This window comes from Peromyscus eremicus, chromosome 4 (genome assembly GCF_949786415.1).
Source record: "Peromyscus eremicus chromosome 4, PerEre_H2_v1, whole genome shotgun sequence".
Lineage (NCBI taxonomy): Eukaryota > Metazoa > Chordata > Mammalia > Rodentia > Cricetidae > Peromyscus > Peromyscus eremicus.
Window position 1 is genome coordinate 152,538,106 of NC_081419.1, and position 21,360 is coordinate 152,559,465.

Consider the following 21,360-nt stretch of genomic DNA (forward strand, 5'->3'; position numbering starts at 1 on the left):
ACTTGAACTTCTGGTCTTCCTGTTTCTACCTTCCAAGTACTGGGATTATAGGCATGTGCCAGCATCATTGGCTTATGCAATGCTGGGGATTAATCCACAGTTTTTTGTATACTAGAGAAGAGTTCTACCAGCTGAACCACATCTCCAGTCCTATAAGGTGTTCTGTCTTCTCACCTTGTCCATCTCTGTGCTTACAGCCCTCCCATCTGGTTCTGCCCTTACCTATTCCATAGCTTGTGTTTACTTGATTCACTCATTTTCTCTGCTTCATCCTGGCTACCTCCATTCATACTCCTAGTAAAGGAGGTAGATGTAAGTGTTCCTTTGCATTATGCCAGAGGGTTCTGGTATAGTTCCTGTGGGAACAGCCCTAGCCAGTTTTCTACACTGTGCAAGTCAGCACTTTGATCCTGTAAGCTTCATTTTCCTAGCCCTCATCTACATTGTCCTTCCCCTTCACAGGTCCTGAGGGATGAGGGAGTTTTGACCACAGCAGTGGCCCTGTGCTATCAACTCCTTCCTCAGGGACCTACGTTCCTATGACAGAAAGGAGCCATTCTTCTTGGCTTAACAGCTCTGACATCTGTTTATCTTCTTAGGCTTCTAGGCTTAGTTTTATGAGCTACAAACCAGCTCCTTCTACACTTAGCTTTGGTTGTCTCACTGCTTGGCCTTTTGGGTGATTGCTTATCTGCACACCTGCTTGTCTGTTCTAACTGGCCAGTGTTGCCTATCTTTGGAATAGAATGCAACTTCATGGGGGTTCAAGAGGAAAGTATCTTAGGGTTTATTTTATCTTACAGTTTGTAGTACATCATCCAGGGAAACAGGGTAGGAAACTCAAGACAGGGCCCTGGAGGCTGGAACTGAAGCAGAGGCTGTGGAGGGGTGCTGCTCACTGGCTTCCTTCCTGTGGCTTGCTTGTCTTGTTTTCTTATAATAACCAGGAACACCAGCCTAGGGGTGATACCACCCACAGTAAGTTGGGCTCTCCTCCACATCCATCTTTGTCCTCAGGCCAGTCTGGTGGAGCATTTTCTCAATTGAGGTTCTCTCTTCCAGATAACTCTAACTTGTATCAAGTTGACATAAAACTAGGGAGCAAAAAAGGCTTGTGTTGTTGGTGAGAAAGGAAGGTGGTAAAGAGCTGGAGTGCTGCCTGTGTGGCATCGCAAAAGGACCTGGGGAGGAAGATGGCAAGCCATCTCCACCTAGGAGTTACTCAGAAACAGTTCTGGAACAACTCTTGTCATCTTCTCCACCTCTGTCTTCTTGCCCTACTTCTCTTTGCTATCCCTTTACAGGTGTCCCTTTCTTATCTCTGCAGAAAATATGGCAGACTGGGTCTCTGTTACAGTATGAGCTGAATAGCTGATCTGTTACATGGTGCTGCTGAGGGATATGATCTTCTTTTCTTACTAGCCCTGCTATTCCTGGGGGCACAACTGGTTGTGGTTGTGTGTGTGTCTGTGTTTTAGCCTCTGCAGCTGAGAGATGGGCCTTAGTTCTACCTTCAGAGAGGGTTGTCTGATACCTGGTTTGGGCATGAAATGGACACAGTAGGAAGTAGAGCTGGGAGCTGTGGGGAGGTTTGCTGGGTTCCGTATATGGCTGCTCCATAGTTGGCAGTCACTTCCCAAGGCATTCCAGTAGTTTCTGGTTGGGGGATTGTGTTATGACAGTGTAGTCCTTAAGGGCCTTTCTGCCTTGTGCATTGTAGCCAGCACAAATGGTGCCTGTTCTTGAGCTGCTCTTGTAAGGAATGGAATGGACTACAAGTTGAACTGGGTAGGCTCTGCCTGTGTGCCCTGCTCTGGCATTTGAGGTGCCAGCTTTCCTTTTGGTGCCAATCTGGGTCCACTGATTGGTAGAAAGCTAGAGCGAGTGGTACTATTATTATTATTTTTATTATTGGTTTTTTCGAGACAGAGTTTCTTTGTGTAACAGCCCTAACTATCTTGGAACTTACTCTGTAAACCAGACTAGCCTCGAACTCACAGAGATCTGCCTGCCTCTGCCTCCTGAGTGCTGGGATTAAAGTCATGCATCACCATGCCCAGCTTATTTTGTATGCTCTGTGAACGATGATGAAAAACTGTGAGTCTGGGCTGCTCTGCCCCACTCTACCTCAGGGGGCCTTATAAAGCTTTTTCTGTCCTGTTTTGGGATGTCCAGGAGTAGACAGGCTGCTTGGAACCTTGGGAGGTATTGGTATCTTAGACTGGTACCTGATTCCCAAGTACAGAATAGGGCTCTCTTGAGATCACTTCAGGTTGTGGTCTCTCCTGGTAGGGACTTGGCCTACTTGGTAAGGATTCTTTCTGATAAGTCCAAAGGTAATAGAGTGCTGTGTTACCAGCTTTATAGGAGCTCTTTTTCTAGGGTGTCTCTCGGGGTCTTTGAGCATGTGTGCTTACTCTATATCTTACCTGCAGAGAAAAGCCTGGAGCAGGAGTTGGCTACCCCCATCCTGGACATTGAAGACCTTGTCAAGAATGGAAGCAAACACAAGTGAGACCTCTCCCCATGAGGCCATGGCTGTTTTATCCTTCCTTGATAGTCTCTCATATGGGAAGCACAAAACGTTTGCTTTTCTTTTTATGAAACTAATAATGTAAAATGAATTTAAGCAGTTCTGAGGAATATAAAGTGAAAAATAAGAAATCAGCTCCTGTTCCCTGTCTCTTAGCCCACTCCAGGATGACCATTGTGAACAGTGTCTGTGTGTACAAGCACAGTTTTGTTTGTGCTTATTCTCCAAATGCTCTCTGACTTAGTGCACCGTGGATGGCTCTCTTTGTGGGTATATGAAGCTTAAATCCCTTCCTTCTGAGGATAGCAAATCTATGGGTTGTAGCTTGAGTTTTCCTGCCTGGCCCACAGTCAGGGCAAATCTCTCACCTGCCAGCCCCACAGCCGCTCAAACCCGACCAAGTAAACACAGAGACTTATATTGGTTACAAACTGTATGGCCGTGGCAGGCTTCTTGCTATCTACTTCTTCTATCATGAATTAACCCATTTCTATTAATCTATACCTTGCCACATGGCTCGTGGCTTACCGGCATCTTTACATGCTGTTTCTCATCGTGGCGGCTGGCAGTGTCTCTCTGACTCAGCCTTCCACTTCCCAGCTTTATTCTCCTCCTCGTCCTGCCTACAATTCCTGCCTAGCCAATGGCCAATCAGTGTTTATTGACTAATTAGCAACACATTTGCCGTACAGAACATCCCACAGCAATGGGTTTTTTTTTTTTTTTTTTATTTGAGACAGAGTCTCATATAGTCCATGCTGACTTCCAAGATTTGCTACATAACTGAGAATGACCCTGAACTGGTCCTCTTGCCTCTACCTCTCATGTGTTGGGATCATAGGTGTGCACTGCCAAGCCTGCTTATACATCTATGACTTTTGTAGTTTTGTAGATTGAAGTGGTGATAATAAAAACTTCAACAGCCAAGGCTGTATGTAGTTCTTGCCTGATTTCTATGAGGCCCTGGGGTTCCCTTCCTATTACTGCAAAATAGAAAGACAGATTGAGACTTGAGACTTTGTTATACCAAGGAGAAACCAAACTAACTTACTTATATCCTTCCTTCCTTTCTTCCTCCCGCTCTCCCTCCCTCCCTCCCTCTCTTTCTTTCTTTATTCCTTTCTTTCTTGTATTTCTTATATTTCTGTTTTTTTGTTTTTGGTGACCTGTGCCCAGGAATGGGGCTAGATTTTGATTTTTTTGGAGACTTTTCTGGTTTTGTTCTTATTTTTTAGTTAGGCAGATAAATAAAAGGCTGGCTTTGAGCTCACTGTGTGACCAAGATGATCCCCCATTTTTTAATATTTGCATGTTTGTATGGTACGTGTAGGTGTACACCCTTGGGTGTTGGTTCTTGCTTTCTACCTTAAAATAGAATCTCTTGTTATCATTGAGTATGCCAGGCTAACTGGCTCGAGAACTTACAAGAATTATCCTGTCTGCCTCCTATCTCTCTGAGATTATAATTTCTGGCTTTATATGGATTTTGGGGATCTGGACTATGTTCTTCATGCTTATATGGCAAGTACTTACTCACTGAGCCAAATCCCTAGCCTGATGACCTTGAGCTGATCTTTTTGCTTTCAAGTTTTGAGTGTTCAGGTGATGCATGCACCACTAGGTCGGGCTTACATGGTACTGGGGATTGAACCCAGGGCTGTACACATCAGACAAACATTCTGCTAACTCAGTTACATTCTCAGCCCATTATTATTTGTGTGTGTATGTATATATGGTTGGTGTGAGTGTCAGAGGACAGTTTTGTGGAATCGGTTCTCTTTTTTGAACATATGGATTCTAAGAATCGAACTTAGGTTACCAGGTTTGTATGGCAAGTGATTTACTTGCTGAGACATTTCCATGATCCCATCAAGTTTTGGGGTTGTTTGCTTGTTTGTTTTTTGAAACATTCTCACTGTGTGGCCCAGAACTGTGTGATCCAGAACTCATTTTTAAGATCAGTCTGGCCTGATCAGAGATCTTACTTCTGCCTCATTAGTGCTAGGAATAAAGATGTTACCACCAAGCCCAACACCATCAAATTTTAAGACAGATGATACTTTCACATAGTGAAAAACTCACATGGGCTGCCCTTTTATCCAAGGTACCAATTTCTTTGATGCTCTGTGTATAGAAGGAGAGGTTCCTCCTTTATCAGAGGGCACAGTGGTTCATGTAATGGTTGCACCTTTTGCATATCCCTTGTGAAGGGACTTACGGGGTCTTCTGTCTCCTTTTACATCCAGAGTGTGCCCATACTACCTTTCTCGAAACATGAAGCAGCAAGCTGACATCATCTTTATGCCATACAATTACTTGTTGGATGCTAAGGTGAGGAGTTGGTGATTACTTATGTCCAGGGTTGTTCCTGGGCTTTGGAGTGGCTACCTGAGCTTTTGTTTGTTAGGTCTTCAGAGAGCAAATGTGGGGAGGAGGCCTCTTTTCCATCACTGATTGGGCGGAAGACCTGTACAGATGCAGCTATGAATAACCTAGAGAAATGGGTTCATCATTCTGAGCTACCTGGGCATAGGCAGGCTGACTAGAGTGAGAAGAGCCCAGTATTTGCTTACCCTTGGTCCTGATAGTTCAGCTCAGTCACTGATCAGATCACAAGAAGTGCAGATGACTCGGGAAACTTGAGCATTTTTGTCCTCCTGGATGTTTTGTATGTTTATCTGGCCATCTTTTTGTGTACTACTCGTTTCATTTAACATAGCTAGAATTTTTTCTCTTTCTTAAAAGTTTTAGATTATGGCTGAGCAGTGGCAGCACACACCTTTAATCCTTGAACTCAGGAGGCAGAGGCAAGTGGATCTCATGAGTTCAAGGCCAGCCTGGTCTACAAAGAGAGTTCCAGGACAGCCAAAGCTGTTTACAGAGAAACCCTGTCTTAAAAGAAAAAAAAAAAAAAAGGGCTGGAGAGATGGCTCAGCGGTTAAGAGCACTGGCTGCTCTTCCAGAGGTCCTGAGTTCAATTCCCAGCAACCACATGGTGGCTCACAACCATCTGTAATGAGATCTGGTGCCCTCTTCTGGCCTGCAGGGATACATGCAAGCAGAGCACTGTATACATAATAAATAAATAAATAAATCTTTTAAAAAAAAAAAAAGAAAAGAAAAAAAAGAAAGAAAGAAAAGAAAATTTAAATATTTTATATATTTATATATTTATGTTTGTATATATATATTTATATATAATATTTAGTTAGTTAGTTTATGTGTGTGCACGAATACATGTGTGTTGTGTATGTGGAAATCAGAACTTCTCCCTTCTACCATATGAATTCCAGAAAATTTTTTATTTTTTTTTAGTTTTTGTTTTGTTTTGTTTTGTTTCAAGACAGGGTTTCTCTGTGTAGCTTTGCGCCTTTTCTGGATCTCGCTCTGTAGCCCAGGCTGGCCTCGAACTCACAGAGATCCGCCTGGCTCTGCCTCTCAAGTGCTGGGATTAAAGGTGTGTGCCACCACCGCCCGGCAGAGTCCCAGAAATTGAACTGAGGTTGTCATACTTGACAGCAAGTGCCTCTACCCACTGAACCTTCTTGTTGGTCCTAAAGCTAGGACTTTTTTTTTTTTAACATGGGGTCAAATGTATCTCAGGTTGACTTCTAAGCTGTTATATAGCTGAGGAACTTTTTATTCTCCTACCTCTACCCTCCTGAGGGCTACAACTGTAGGCATGTACCACTAGATCTGTTTTATGTAATGTTGGGTATAAAACCCAAGGCTTCATGCATGTTAGGCAAGCACTCTGTTAACATTCTTGGCTCCCATAGCTTAGGATATACTCCATGTGTTCAGTAACTTGTAGTGTCAGAAATAACTTGGTGGGCATCTTGCTTCTAATCCTTGTGGTAAGTAATCATCAAGAACTTACAGTGCTGGGTACTAGCCTAGGCATCTCTTTTTGTGTGTGTGTGTTTTCCACATTGTTTTTTGTCTTTATTAATTTGCTCAACAGCTTTTGAGCTTTGTTGCCAAGCACTTCTCTGGATACCAGGAATTCAAAAATAATTCGTGCACCGGGCATGGTGGCACCCTTTGGGAATCCCCGGTATCTCTTATACAGCTTGGGTTTTTGTGTCTGGAGTGGGGGAGTAGATAGCAGAAGATACTATTGAAGGACACATGGAGATTGGTGATAACTGGAGTAGACAGACAGAAGGCTCCAGTGGATGGCACCTGCTGAGCTATCTTGCTGGCTTCAGCATGACAGTTTTAAAGAACTAGGTTAGAAATCATTGCAAAATCCAGAATGGCAAATTTGTGCTTATAGCTTAGTGGAGTAGTGGTTAGTGAGCTTAGTACTGCAGCGTAGGGTTTTGACATACACACCAAAGGAATTCAGTGGGGAATTGAAATTTGTGGTTTTTATCTTATCTTCAAAACATGGTCCTGGAATAAGTGGATATTCTTTTGGAAAAAAATGAGTCTTAGTCCTCACTATGCATGTCGAAATGCAAAGGCTAAAACTAAAAGTTCTTGAAGGAATAGGGGAGGTCTATGCAGCTTCAGAGTAAGTTGAGATTTTATTTATTTATTTGGTTTTGGTAATTTTTCTTTAAAATTTTTGGAACAGAGATCCACCTGCTTCTGCCTCCTGGGATTAAAGGCGTGCACCGCCATTGCCTGGCTAATAAAAATAAATCTTAAAAAAAAAAAAAAAAAAAAACCCAGCTGTGGTGCTGAGCATAGTAATGTACTCCTGTAATCTCAGCACTCTGGAGACAGAGGCAGAAAGATCATGAGAGCAAGGCCAGCCCAAGCTTAGTGATAGATCACTTGAGCCTGGTTTGGTGCCTAATGTTGCAAAACAAAACAAAATATAACTGTACATTTAACTTGTAAGTTCAGTTCTCTTCCTCTGCTACCTTATAGGTTCCAGGGATTGAAATCAGGTTGTCAGGCTTAGAGGCAATCCCATCTTATTGGATTACTTGGCTGTCCTCTTGACTATAGCATATACTCCTTTCTGCTGTGTGAGCAATTCCCTGATACAGATGGCCATAAGCATCCAACTTTGGTCAGGCTTGGATAGGTACTTACAGTAGTACTTTCTTGTTAGGACCACCAGCCTACAAATAATAACGTGGAGACTTACTATTAATTATGAAAGCTTGGCCTTAGCTTAGGCGTCTTTCTAACTAGCTCTTATAATTTAATTAACTTGTTTCTATTAATCTATGTTCTATCATGTGGCTTGGTTACCTTTCCTCTGCCCTGTATGTCCCATTGGCATCTCCCATGCACCTAGATTCATCCTTCTGACAGCAGCTTTCTTTGCCTGGAAGTCCCTCCTATCCTCTCCTGCCTAGCTATTGGCCATTCAGCTTTTTATTATACCAATCATAGCACCACATCTTCACACAGTATACAAATATTCCACAACAGGTACTGTAAATCTGCTTTAAGTCAACTTGGAGCAAGTGCCAGTCCTTACAGTGGAGTATGAGAACCTTTGTTCTTTCTTCCATAATGTGTGTGTGACCTGTTTATGATGTTTGGTGCCCACCACATGCCTCAGGTTCCCCCTTTTCCTGTATATGCAGGCCTGCACTCTAAGTTGGCCTTGCCTGACTCAGCTCCAGCCCATGGTAACTTCCCTTCTTTGTAGAGTCGTAAGGCACACAGCATTGACCTGAAGGGGACAGTCGTGATCTTTGATGAAGCCCACAATGTGGTGAGTCTCCTTAGCTTCTATGCTGTGTTTCCTATCTCTCCCAGCTTGCTAGATATTTTCTGGAGAAGCTCTGCCTTAGACCCAGAAGCCTAGTTCTCAGCACCAAGCAGACCCAGGTGCTACTGCTCCCCTGATGGTCTATCAGTTGCCTCACCTGGACTGGCCAGTTGGGTTTCAGATGTTCCCTTAGGTACAGGGTCCATATGCGAACCTCTTACTGGGCTTCTGCCCTTGTAGCCAGTTGGTAGGGATATCCTGACTCTGCTGTCTCTTGTACCATACTCTATTGTGTTTCTTTTTTTTTTTTTTTTTTTTTTTTTCGGTCAATCACCCTGTTTGTAAAGAAGTGTAGCAGCTGCAAAATATGGAACGCTTCACGAATTTGCGTGTCATCCTTGCGCAGGGGCCATGCTAATCTTCTCTGTATCGTTCCAATTTTAGTATATGTGCTGCCGAAGCGAGCACTCTATTGTGTTTCTTACATGTCTCTGCTCTTTAGGCTACTTGGCTTGGCCCATAGGAAACTTCTGTGGAGACAGCTGCTCATCTTTGGTGGCAATAGCAACAAGAGTGGTTCCTGGAGGCCCTCCTGGGTCCCTTCGTCCCTTTTTACCAGCACATTATCACAGTGACTCCGCCACCCCTGTCTCTGTTGTCACTGTTTGCTCAGGATTGTCTAGAATGAATAGCCTCATCCTTAGCTGCTATGGAGCCTGGGATGCGACTGATAGACAGCCAGCTCCACCCTACCCCAAGCAGGACCTTACTTCCTACTTGGCTCCAGGCAACTGTTGCTATAGGAATTATTGAGCTGATATGTGGTATCTTCTGACTTTTGAAGCCAAAAATACTGCTTTTGTTGATAAATATTCCTATAACAAAATCTTGGCAACTCAAGTGAAATAATGTTTTAAAATATTGGTGTGGTCAGTGAGTTATCTTTGGACCAGCTTTGACTTTAGAGATCAGGAACTAGAGTTCTGGGGAGTTAGCTGTTGTCTTCCAGTCCCTCTTGCGTCTTCACTTCTGCTTCCTAGAGTCCCCATTCTGCTCTACTCTGCTGTAACATGGATTTGCTTTGGCCCTCAGGAGAAGATATGTGAGGAGTCAGCCTCCTTTGACTTGACCCCCCATGATGTGGCTTCAGGACTGGAGGCTATTAACCAGGTTTTAGAGGAGCAAGCCCGGGTGGCTCAGCAGGGTGAACTCCAACTGGAGTTCAGTGCAGATACCCCCAGCACAGGTAAGTTTATGACCAAGAACTGAAAAGTAGAGTCTGGGCCTATTAGAGGCATCTTAGAAGTATATTCTGCATTAGAGCAGTGTCTGATCTTCCTGGTACCTTTTGTCTAGATAGCACTCTAGGACAGGAGTTTGCTGAGACACTTGGTTCAAGGTTCCTGTTGTGTGACTTTCTATCTGTTTATCCCAGAGAGGGCACCAATAACAGACCAAAGAAATACTTCTACCCATTCTAGTTTAGTGAGTTCCAGGACAGTCAAGACTATATCGAGAGACCCTGTTTCAAAAAACCAACAAACAAAAGAATGACAGCAGGCCACATGAGTAAAAGGTACTCAAGGGGCAAAGCCTCTTCTCCCTAGCAACTGTTGCTGCCTGTATAACCTTAAGGAGGGAACTTGTGACTCTTGTACATTGAGTCTTATGGACTTCCCTCTTCCCTCCTGGGTGGAGTGTTTTAGTTGTAGGAAAATGCTATATAACATCTTTGTAGACCATGGGGGACTGGCTTGTAGCTGGAGTTTTCCTGCCTGGCCCACAGTCAGGGCAAATCTCTTTCACCTGCCAGTCCCACAGCCTCTCAGACCCAACCAAGTAAACGCAGAGACTTATGTTGCTTTCAAACTGTATGGCCGTGGCAGGCTTCTTGCTAACTGTTCTTACAGCTTAAATTAATCCATTTCCTTTAATCTATACCTTGCCACATGGTTCGTGGCTTACTGGCATCTTCACAAGCTGTTTCTCATCGTGGTGGCTGGCAGTGTCTCTCTGACTCAGCCTTTCACTTCCCAGCTTTATTCTCCTCCTTGCCCCGCCTATACTTCCTGCCTAGCCAACGGCCAATCAGTGTTTTATTGATTAATTAGCAACACATTTGCCATACATCACACAGCACTGGCTCATTGGATATTTTCAGTGCTTTTCATTTTTTCTTTGAGATGAGTTTCATGTAGCTCAGGCTGGCCCCCAACTTATGTCAGAAAGAAAGGGTGGACTTTAGCTTCAGGTCCTCTTGCCTTTACCTCCCAGGTGCTGAGATTTTAATCTTAGGCCACCATTCCTGGTTTATTTGATGCTGGAATCAAACCCAGCGCTTTGTGCATACTAAGTAAGTGTTCTACCAACTGAGCTATATCCCCAACCCTAGTTTTTCCAGTGTTTTCTAAAGTCTTTACATCTTTTCCTAGTTTTTTTTTTTTTTTTAGGGGGTGGGGTTGTTGTTTTTTGAGACAGGGTCTCTCAGTGCAGTTCTGGCTGTCCTGGAACTTGCTATGTAGACCAGGCTTGCCTCAGAGGTCTGCCTGCCCCTGCCTCCTGAGTGCTGGGATTAAAGGCATGCACCACCATACCCAGCCCTGCTTTTAATTTTAAAGCAATGCACAGGTATAGGAAATCCCCACAAAAAAGTCAGCTATGTCTGCTTGTGCTTATAACCACAGTGTTACAGATAGAGAGACAAGTGGATCCTGGGAGCTCACTGGCCTGCCAGCCTATCCAAAACATTGAATTTCAGGTTCAGTGAGAGACCTTGTTTTAAGGGAATTAAGCTAATGAGCAGAGGAGGAAGACAACTGATATCCTCATTTGGCCTCTCTGTGCACAAGCTGATATACATGGACATATACACACAGGCATGTATGCATACAGCACATACACACACACAAAAGAGAATTGATTTTCTTGTGAGATACATGATGAACTAAACACCCAGGGAATTGCCACCAGTCAAGAAGGGGGTTTGCCATCACAGCCATAGCTCTGCTTCTCTGAGTGGTCTTTTACCCAACTTCTAATTCATCTCTTGATGACTCCTGGTTACCTCCTTCCTTTTCTGTGGTAACGTTGTGGCTGTTTGATGAGTGATTTCAAGATGGTGCTGTCTCACTCAGCCCTTTAATTTTTTAGCAGAAATAATGTAAAGATTCTTCAGCTCTGTAGTGACACTGTTTATATTGGAAAAGCAAGATCATGCTTAACACACACCACCCATTTCAAATCTGAAAGTTTGAGCTGATTCTCAATTAGCGATTGAGTGTTGTCTTCAGAGGGGAACAGTGTTTAAATAGCATGTCTGAGTGTTGGTTAGTTATTTTTCTCCTCGTCATAACAAAATACTTAACCAAAGCAACTTAAGGAAGGAAGGATTATCTTGGCTCACATTCTCAGGGTACAGTCCATCATAACTGGGACTTTGTGGTGGCAAGGGCTTGAGCAGCTGGTGTTTCTAGTCAGGAAACAAGTGAGGGGAGAGAAAGAGAGAAAGGGGAGGGAATGAGGGAAGAGAGTGAGATGCTGCTGAGCCGCCCCCCCCTCTTTTTTTGTGACAGGGTCTCTCTATGTAACCCTGGCTGTACTAGATCTCTATATAGACCAGTTTGGCCTGGAATTCACAGAAATCTGTGTTTTTGTTTTGTTTTGTTTTGAATTAATTATTTATTTTTGTCACCTTTAACTTTTTTGGTTTTTTTTGAGACAGGGTTTCTCTGTGTAGTTTTGGTGCCTGTCCTGGATCTTACTCTGTAGACCAGGCTGGCCTGGAACTCACAGAGATTTATCTGCCTGGCTCTGCCTCCCAAGTGCTGGGATTAAAAGCGTGCGCCATCGCTGCCCAGCACCTTTTACTTTTTATTCAGTTCAGAACTGTAGCCGATGGAATGGCTCTGCTCATATTTAGGATGGGTCTTAACCATTTCAATTAACCCAGCCTAGAAACTCTTTCATGAATAGACATGACCAGAAATTTTGTCCTTGCTTATTCTTGAGATTATCAGGTTGACAATATTAACCAATATTAATCATTACTGATGTGTTTAACTATCAGTCTTACTGCTGAGGCTCAATGTCCCACTGAAATACTCTTGAAGGTAATTTCTGTGTCCTGCTAACCTGACAACTTCTTTGCCACTGTGCTTGTGAAACTCTACTACTTCCTGCCTAGACCTGACACCAGCCAGCCTCCAGCAAGCCCTGGTTTCCCTTCAGATGTTTTACTCTCTGTCCTCTGTTCTCATATGTCCTCATTTTTTGTCTGAGCATATGTGGGCACATGTTAATTGTCATTGGCCATTAATTATTTTGAGGTCTTTGGGAGCAGAGTATAAAGAACTTCTGTGCGAGGATGTGTTTATGTTTATTTCTAAAGGTGAACATGGGCTTGTATTGTACTATTGTATCCAATTCAAATGTGGGTCCCACCTCACCTCCCACCCACCTACCCTTTCTACCACACTGGGAATCCTAATTTTTGAGGCTACAGACAGTGCTAGAAAGGTATGGAATTGTGTACATACTTTCTTACCCAGGGCTCAACATGGAGCTGGAAGACATCGCAAAGCTGAAGAGTAAGTATTTCCCTTCCTTCCCCTTGGGCTGGGTGGAAGGCATGCCCCTAACATGCCCTTGATTCACAGTGATCCTGCTTCGACTGGAGGGGGCTATTGATGCTGTCCAGCTGCCTGGGGATGACAGAGGAGTCACCAAACCTGGAAGGTGAGGGATAGCTGCTGACCTCATTACCCCAAGTCCTCACGAGGTTCTGTCTGAGCACTTCACCCAGCAGTGGGGTCTGCTTTCAATTTTCAAGGCTTAAGAAGAGTTACCAGGTTTTTAAAAAAGATTTATTTTTTTCTTTCTGTGTGTGTGTGTGTGTGTGTGTGTGTGTGTGTGTGTGTGTGTGTGTGTGTATTTGTGTAAATGTGTGCTACATGTGTGCTGGTGCCTGTGGAGTTTAGAAAGAGTTGTTGGATGTCCTGGATCTAGAGTTACAGACAGTTGTGAGCTACTCAATATGGGCCCTGGAAACCAAACATAGGTCTTTTGGAAAAGGAGCAAGCACTCTTAACTACTGGGCCATCTCTCCAAGCCAGTTGCCAGCTTTTTATGTAGTCATTGAAAACCTTGGGAATAACAACACACCCTACTACACAGTGTCTCCTCCAGCTTTTTCCTCCAACTCTCTCTGGCCTCTTGTTGACGTATTAAATGCCAGTTGGAACCAGACTTCCTCTTTGGGAGTATCAGTGCTATCACTGAGGCCTGTTTAGGGCTCTTAGATTGTTCCATAATCTGTTTTTTTCTGAACAACTGTAGGTAGCCTAGTTTGAAGGCTGGTAAGGGACTGTAGCAGGGACTGAGGGGTTGCTCTTGTAACATACAGCCAGTAGCTGTGCTAGGACCTGGTCTGGGCTTATGGAGGGTAAAGAATTTTCTGGGGTCTTGGGCTTCCTACTTTCTCCTTCAACCATTTTGTTCCCCTGAGCAATAGCCTTTGTAGGTACTCCCAGTTACTTCCAGATAAGTCTGATATACCAGCCTGACCTGGATTCTAGTGTGCTTTCTTGGCCTTCTCTACCTGCACCTAAAGACCCTGCCACAGCCTCCCCACTTCTGTGGCTTCTGTTGCCCCCTTCCCATCTCTTTCCAAGGCTCTTAGAGTTACAACCCAGAGTTTACCCGCAAACGCCTGTACTCAGGCCACCTTTGATTGTGGTCTCATGCCCAAATACCTGGTCTTTTCCTTGGTAGGTAGTGATTCTCGTGATAGTAACCCACTGTACTCTGCCTACCAGGAGACCACTGAAGGGAGAAGCCTCTTATCTCCAGTGTTGGCCTCGTTGAAGTACTCAGCAGTTTTTGCTGAGTACCAGAAATTTCAAGTTTACTCATACCTTGTAGGTTCCCAGAAACCATAGCCTTGTCTCCTCAGTTTCAAGCTTCTGTTCTCTTTGGCAGCTACATCTTTGAGCTATTTGCTGAAGCCCAAATAACATTTCAAACCAAAGGCTGCATTTTGGAATCACTGGACCAGATAATCCAGCACCTGGCAGGACGTGAGTCTTGGGTTACCTTATGGAGCATGCCAGCCTAGTGATTTTGATGTAGATGAATGGGGGTGGGGGTTATTATTCCATGTCCAGCAGGTTGCTATCATGCCTTCCTCATGAACAAGAATCTAGTCAGTGAAGCTCCTCAACTATCCCACCTTTTGTGCTTGTTTATTTTTGGGTAGTACTGGAGATTGAACCCAGGATCTCATTCATGGTAGACAAGTGCTCTACCATTGAGCCCCATCCCTAGCCCTCTTTTTCTGGGATGCTATATATCTCAGACTCAGACTGGATCTTGCCTTTATCTCTAGAGTGCTAAGATTACAGGGTCCGGCTAGCTTCCTTTCTCATTGTGACATGGAGGCAGTAGCGCATTTGGCCAACCATTATTCTCTTTTGCAGCTTTCCTTTTTGTGGTTTCTTTTTTTCTTTTTTAAAGATTTATTTATTTATTTGTTATGTATACAGTGTTCTGCCTACCTGTCAGAAGAGGGCACCAAATCTCATTATAGATGGTTGTGAGCCACCATGTGGTTGCTGGGAATTCAACTCAGGACCTCTGGAAGAACAGTTAGTCTTAACCTCTGAGCTATCTCTTCAGCTCCCTGTTTGTGGTTTCTTACTGTAGTATGTCCTAGTTATTCCCTTTTTATGGAGGAATATCAGAGACCTTAGTGGATTTAGTGAGATGTGAACCTCTCTGGCTTCTCCCCGTTGCTACCAGACCTGATTTCTGCTTAGTTTGGGAGATGGGCAGTGTTCTTATAGGCTGTTCTGCTGAGTGGGGTGAGGTTTCCAGTGCCACATGCAGCAATATCTGCTATGCGCTGGGGAATAGCAGCCACCCTCCACCTTTGACCACTGTGTTATTTTGGAAGCCTGAACTCCTTTGGGGAGATTCCCCATCTGACTGCTCCTTAACACCAGGCAGAACCGGTCATCTGCCTTCCTTAGCACATCCCGTCCCTGATACTGGTTATGGGGAGTCTGGTTGCTTCCAGCAGACCTGAGATAGAGCTTGAAAGTGAATCTGTGCTGGCTCCTTGTATTGTGAGATTCAGTGTCTCTTCTGCTTGTGTGGATGACAGCTCCCTGATGTTCCACAGGTACTGGTGTATTCACCAACACGGTTGGGTTGCAGAAGCTCATGGACATTATCCAGGTAGGAGACTGCTTTTAATTATTGGTGTCTCTGTTTTTGGAAGTGGCAGCAAGGGCTTCAGGGAATGGACAAAGGTCCTCATATCACATGTCTGCGGTTAACAAACCCTTTAGCATCTTACTTTCACCTGAATGCAATGCAGGCCTCAGTGGGAAGTAACAGGGGACAGATCTGGACATTTTTGACTCTTCAGTGACCAGATACATCTAGAGTAGTGTTTTAGCACCAAGGTCCTATGAAGAGTGAGGTCAGGAGCTATTTAGAGTCCACTAGTGCCCTTTGGAGCCGGGCAGGACCTCTTTGTTCATAGCAGCTCCAGATAGATTCAGACTGGGAGAAATCCAGAAACCAATGATCTGATATCAGGGAAAAGGCAAATGGGCCCTGTAAGTGCCATGATCTGTGTGTCCCAAGTAGAGGGAGGGATGACTATGGAGCCACTGTCAAAGACAGGTGGAATTGTAGAGCCCTGACAGAGAAGCATGTAGACTCTTACCACCTCATCAGGTCTCTTCCTGCTTGTCACTGGGCTGTTTTGGTGCCTTTCTTCTCCTTGTCTGTGTGACATGCAGTTGTCCTCAGGTATAGTGCACCAGCACTCTTTTTTTCTTCCTTTCTTTCTTTCTTTCTTTCTTTCTTTCTTTCTTTCTTTCTTTCTTTCTTTCTTTCTTTCTTTCTTTTTCTCTTTCTTTCTTTCTTTTTCTCTTTCTTTCTTTTTAATTTTTGTATGTTAATGGGTATTTTTGCCTGTATGCATTATGTATACCACATGTGTGCCTTGTATCCATGGAGCCCTGCTATTCCTAGACCTAAAGGGCTCATGTGAACAGTACAACCTCTGTATTCCCCAGAACACTGTTCTCCACAATTTGTTTGTAAAAGAGATAGCTCCCTTATCCATGACTTTTGGAACATAGACCTGCTTGCCCAGTGATTTGGAATTTCTTCGGCAGCTGCTATAAAAGCCCCTGGTACCTTCCCTTCCCTATCCTGGTGCTGTGCTAACTAGTTTCTTGCTAGCATGTCCCTCAGCAGTAGAACAGGTGACTGACTGGTGAGTGGCTCATCTCTCAGCTGCTTCTAGTGTAACTGTTGGTTCCAAGGACATGGAAATGTGCACAGAAATGCAACTAGCCTCAGAGTTGGGGTGCCAGTCAGATTTTGTCAGGCAAGAGAAGGGTCAGCCAGACGTAGGCTTGTGGCTTCTAGACTAGAATACTTTCTTTTCCTCCCTCTTGCTCACCTGGGCCAGACATGTAGTGGGCATTCATACTTAATGAACATTCACATATGAGTGAATATGTGTGCTCATACTATGGAGTGAAGTTTTCTTGCTTAGGTTGGAGAACCAGGCTTTTAGTCACCTGGGATTCTTACTGATTCGTTTTCTATCTCCCACAAACCTGTCTGGTGTTTCAGGACCAGGTGATGTGTCAATCTAAGATGTCTCTTGTTCTTTAAGTTTAAATTTTTGTGTTGTGGATTCTTAGAGAAACACATGAGTCCCATGGGGTCAGGGAGCCCTGCTCTTCCCTCATATGACCAGTTTAAGTTGTTGTGTATGAGAGTGTTTCTAAACACCCCATGCAAGGCCCAGGGAAGGATGGATTATACCACTTCCATTCCCTCTCACAGTTTGTGCCAGATGGGGACACGAATGATGCAGACAGCTCAGGAGGTTCAGAGCACCAACTGATGATATCCTGAAGGCCAGAAGGCCAGGCAGACACAGATAGGTCCTGAGAGAACATGGTGCCCTATTCACTCAGCCCAAGTGGGAAGCTGGTCCTCCCTAGTGCTACTAGGGGTGCAGAGATTGGCACAGTGGTTTCCTGCACAGCCAACAACAAACAGGTTCAGTGGACACTGGGTGGAACACAGTGCCTGGGGGTTCTCACACAGGCTGTGTGGGACTTCTACTCAGAGCAGACCCCTGGGATGAGAGTTTGGGGTTGTCAGTTTAGCTGGAGGTGAACAGGGAAGCACAGTGAAGGAGGGTCTGCCTGTTACGGAAGGCCAGAAGCAGTGACAAGCTACCTTTGCAAGGTAGACAGTCTGTGCAAAGACAGGTCCTGTTGAGGGAAGTCAGAACCATGTGTAATACTTCCACCTGTTCCTCAGTGGCTCGCATTTACTTCTATTACCCTATGGATGTGGTTTCTCACAGTGGATGGTGCTTCTTTTGTATGACTGTTTTTCACTGATTTGAAGGTTTTGTAAATCCTGTGTGTTCACCTCAGATGATGGTCATATCTTATATCTCATATCTTCTACTTGCCTTTTCTGTCTTTTGGTAGGCTCGATGAAAAGGTTTCCTTGTTGCCGGAGGCATTGTTGCTCTGGCTCATGCTGCCTAACCCATTCCTAGTTTTCTTTGGTTTTTGAAATCTTCTGTAGAATTGTGTGGGTTTGTATGGGGACTGAGCATCTATCTACCACTCCTCATAAAGGGTATGAGTGGCAGGTGACTGCTTTTACCCAGCTCTTCCACTTTTTCGTCTCTTGCTGCTGTTGTCATATTGCTTTACTGTTTAATTCTTACTTGCTGTGGTTTTGGTAAGTTCTGATACTGGCTAGAATAAATTCACTTTTGTTCCCATAAATTGTCTTAGCATTTCCCCTGTTAGATGAATTTGGGGAGGTCAACCTATTCCTGGACTTTAGGAACCCTGCCATAATCTTAACTTGAATGTTGAATTTCTAGGTTAATCTGGAATACCAAGAGGTACTGAAGGAAGAGTAAATTGAGTTAGTCAAGTAAGGGCTGTCTAGGCTGCTGCATTCCTAATATGTGCAGGTAGCTCCCAGTAGGAGAAGCCCAAGAGCGCTCTGGAGCCATTTGGAGTAGGGGACAGCCCAGATAAACTTAGGCTTCTCCTAAGCCTAGGTATGCTCTCTAGTTTCACGGTTGGGCAGATGAGGCCCCTGAACATCTGAGTGAAGAGAAAGATGAAGTAGCTTTGGGCTCTTGTATGCTGGGCTAAGAGGCCTTAGTTTCCATCTCAGCATGAAGGTATTTGTGTTCTTAGCTCAGGTTCCTAATCCTCCTGCTGTGCTATCTTGCCTTTCAGGTCGTGTTCAGTGTGGACCCTCCTGAAGGCAGCCCTGGTTCCCTGGTAGATCTGGGTATCTCACATTCCTATAAGGTAAGAGCAGCTTCCAGGATGTGGGCTAGTAGAGAGGTCTCATAGACCTGTGGGGGAGTTGCTCTAGGACTTGGGCAGGTGTGTATGTATGTTTGTCCTTCCAGGTACACGTCCACCCTGAAACCAGCCACTGGAGGACAGCTCAGCGGTCAGATGCCTGGAGCACCACTACAGCTAGGAAACAAGGTACAAACCTGCACTGCAGGAAATTTTCTACTCTGTCCAACTTTTGCACAGTAGTACCATCACATGTGGAGTCACGCACACTTATGCCCACTGAAAGCCAGAGACCTTGGAGGAAGCTGGAAGCACTGTTATATACCCAGAGTTACCTAGTAGGGCAGTGGCAGAACCAGGGCCCTGCAAGGCCTCCCCTCCTTCACTTAGGGTACACTTCTTTGAATTTTATTATTATTTTACTTACTTACTTACTTATTTATTTATTTATTTTGATTTTTTGAGACAGAGTCTCTTCCTGGCTGGCCTTGAACTCAGAGATCCATCTACCTGTGCCTCCCGAGTGCTGGGATTAAAGGCCTGCACCACCACTGCCCTGTCTTAGCACTAGGATCTTGTCTGCATTCTGCCCCACCTACCTTACACGATAGTTAGGCAATGAGTCTGGCTTCACAGATGTGCCTTGTGGCAACCACTGACTCAGACAACACTCAGCCTACATGTCAAGTTTGCTCCTCAGCAAGGCTACAGCACCAGCTCCCACATCTCTCACATTGTCCAGCAATGCCTTGCCTGTGAGCTTCTGTTCCTATCTTTCCATTTTTGTAGACCACTTTTTTGGGGGGCTGCTTTGTTTTGTTTAGTTTTTCCCCAAGATAGGGTCTCACTATGTAGCTCTAGCTGTCTTGGAACTCACTGTGTAGACCAGGCTGGCCTTGAACTCACAGAGATCTGCCAGCCTCTGCCTCCCAAGTCCATGCTACTACATCCTGAGGCTGCTTTGTAACTTACAGGTTGCAGCTAGCAAAAGCAGTCCAATGGAGCTTGTGTGGATGCTGTCATTTAAGTCATTCTGGCCTAGAGGGAGGAAAGGGTTAGAGGTGCGATGTGTTCAGCAGGAGCCATGGTGTGGTTCTGCCTCCCCGGGGCCTCCCTACTGTACAAAATACCCTCTTCCAATCAAAAAGTGTCCTTCATGATAGTGATGCCTTGTGAGGTTGGTGAGTGCTCAGGTACTGAAGAGTTCTCAAAAGTAGTCTTCCCTAGAGGGTATTTATATGAAATGAGTTTATTGAGGTTGTTGACAGCTTCAAGCTCAAGCAGGGCAGGTTCCAACTTAGGATGGAAATTGTCTCTGATGGCACCTGACTTTGCCTTCAGTGACTTTTAAGTTGTGGTGTTTTAAATTTTGGAGCTTCCAGAGATCACTGGGAATGAGCATTGTGTGGTTCTAGTCAGTGAGGCATTGCTTGGAACTGTGCTTCTGAATCAGTGACCTTGCCTGCTGCTGATGTGACCAGAGTCTGGGACTTTGATACCCTTTTTAGCAGTTATGCCTTAAATGTCAGGAGTTTGGATGCTTTTTCCTTCCTGTGTGCTTTTGGCAGAGTAACTCAAGTCCAGTGCCACATGTCATGGTTTCTACAGAAGTTAAAGGTTGAGGCCAGATGTCTTTGTATTTGCCAGTATCCTGAGTCAACCTCTTTCTTGCTCTCTGGACCTCTGAGAGGGGCTAGATTACAGGCTGGGCTCAGGTCCCAGCTCAGACCTTGCCTTTTGTCCTGGTATGTGTACCTGGGCCTATGTGACTGCAGGTGGTTTGCTCTCTCAACACAGTAGATGAAGATGGTGGACCCCGGTCCTGTCTTCATACCCAGTTCTCCTGCAGGGAAGGTGCTGAGCTATTGGTGCTTCAGTCCCAGCCACAGCATGCGTGAACTGGTCTGCCAAGGAGTCCGAACCCTTATCCTCACCAGTGGCACACTGGCTCCGCTGTCCTCCTTCGCTCTGGAGATGCAGATGTATGAGACACCTCTGGCTGGAAGTCAAAAAACTAGGAACATGGTGGATGGGGGTGGGGATGCTGGCCTGGCCTCCAGGGCTTCCTGTGGGTCAGTGTCCAGAAGGGTCTCAGATCTCCGGTCTATTTGTTATCTATTTCCTCTGGCCATTCCCAGCCCATTTCCAGTCTGTCTGGAGAACCCACACATCATTGGCAGGAATCAGCTCTGGGTGGGGGTTGTCCCCAGAGGACCTGATGGTGTCCAGCTGAGCTCTGCCTATGACAAAAGGTAAGGGGTCCTAGTTTTTGGGCTTTTCTGCAGTGTTGTGGATTGCTGAGATCTAGGCCTCTCTCATAGCAGCAGCCTCTAATTGTACAGGTTTTCTAAGGAGTGCTTATCTTCCTTGGGGAAGGCTCTGGGTAAGTACTACTCCACACAATTCCTTCCTTCTTAGGAATCCCTTGTTCATAACTGGTCTGGTTCTAGACCCTCTACCCTGTTCCATCCCATGGGGGTTAGGGATTTGGTACTTCCCCATTTGCATTCCTGAGAACCACTAAGCCTTGCCTGGACCACTGCTATGACATTTCCAGGCAACATCGCTCGTGTGGTACCCGAGGGGCTTCTGGTCTTCTTCCCTTCCTACCCCGTCATGGAGAAAAGCCTGGAGTTCTGGCGGGTGCGTTCCCCTACATACGCTCCTGAGAGATGGAACTCCCAATATGACTGAAAGTCTGGGCAAGGTAGTTGGAAAGAGCCATGAAACAGGGCTGTAGCTATAGCCCTTACCTGTCCACTCACATCCTG

At 45.0% G+C, this 21,360-nt stretch overlaps 1 protein-coding gene and 1 non-coding gene across 3 annotated transcripts in view; one reads left to right on the forward strand and one right to left on the reverse strand.

Moving 5' to 3' along the window:
- The window catches only part of Rtel1 (regulator of telomere elongation helicase 1), a 33,961-nt gene that overhangs the window by 6,110 nt on the left and 6,491 nt on the right, over positions 1 to 21,360 (forward strand). For both annotated transcript variants that reach the window (XM_059262139.1, XM_059262140.1), the window contains exons 7-19: positions 2,436 to 2,511; positions 4,780 to 4,864; positions 8,151 to 8,216; positions 9,306 to 9,459; positions 12,761 to 12,799; positions 12,869 to 12,947; positions 14,190 to 14,287; positions 15,391 to 15,446; positions 18,518 to 18,592; positions 18,697 to 18,778; positions 20,439 to 20,841; positions 20,932 to 20,972; positions 21,147 to 21,232. In XM_059262139.1, coding sequence (XP_059118122.1) covers positions 2,436 to 2,511; positions 4,780 to 4,864; positions 8,151 to 8,216; positions 9,306 to 9,459; positions 12,761 to 12,799; positions 12,869 to 12,947; positions 14,190 to 14,287; positions 15,391 to 15,446; positions 18,518 to 18,592; positions 18,697 to 18,778; positions 20,439 to 20,841; positions 20,932 to 20,972; positions 21,147 to 21,232 — 1,340 coding nt within the window. The remainder of the gene's footprint in view (positions 1 to 2,435; positions 2,512 to 4,779; positions 4,865 to 8,150; positions 8,217 to 9,305; positions 9,460 to 12,760; positions 12,800 to 12,868; positions 12,948 to 14,189; positions 14,288 to 15,390; positions 15,447 to 18,517; positions 18,593 to 18,696; positions 18,779 to 20,438; positions 20,842 to 20,931; positions 20,973 to 21,146; positions 21,233 to 21,360) is intronic.
- LOC131910210 (U6 spliceosomal RNA) lies at positions 8,575 to 8,681 on the reverse strand. Its single transcript, XR_009379061.1, has one exon. It is a non-coding gene; the product is annotated as a U6 spliceosomal RNA (small nuclear RNA).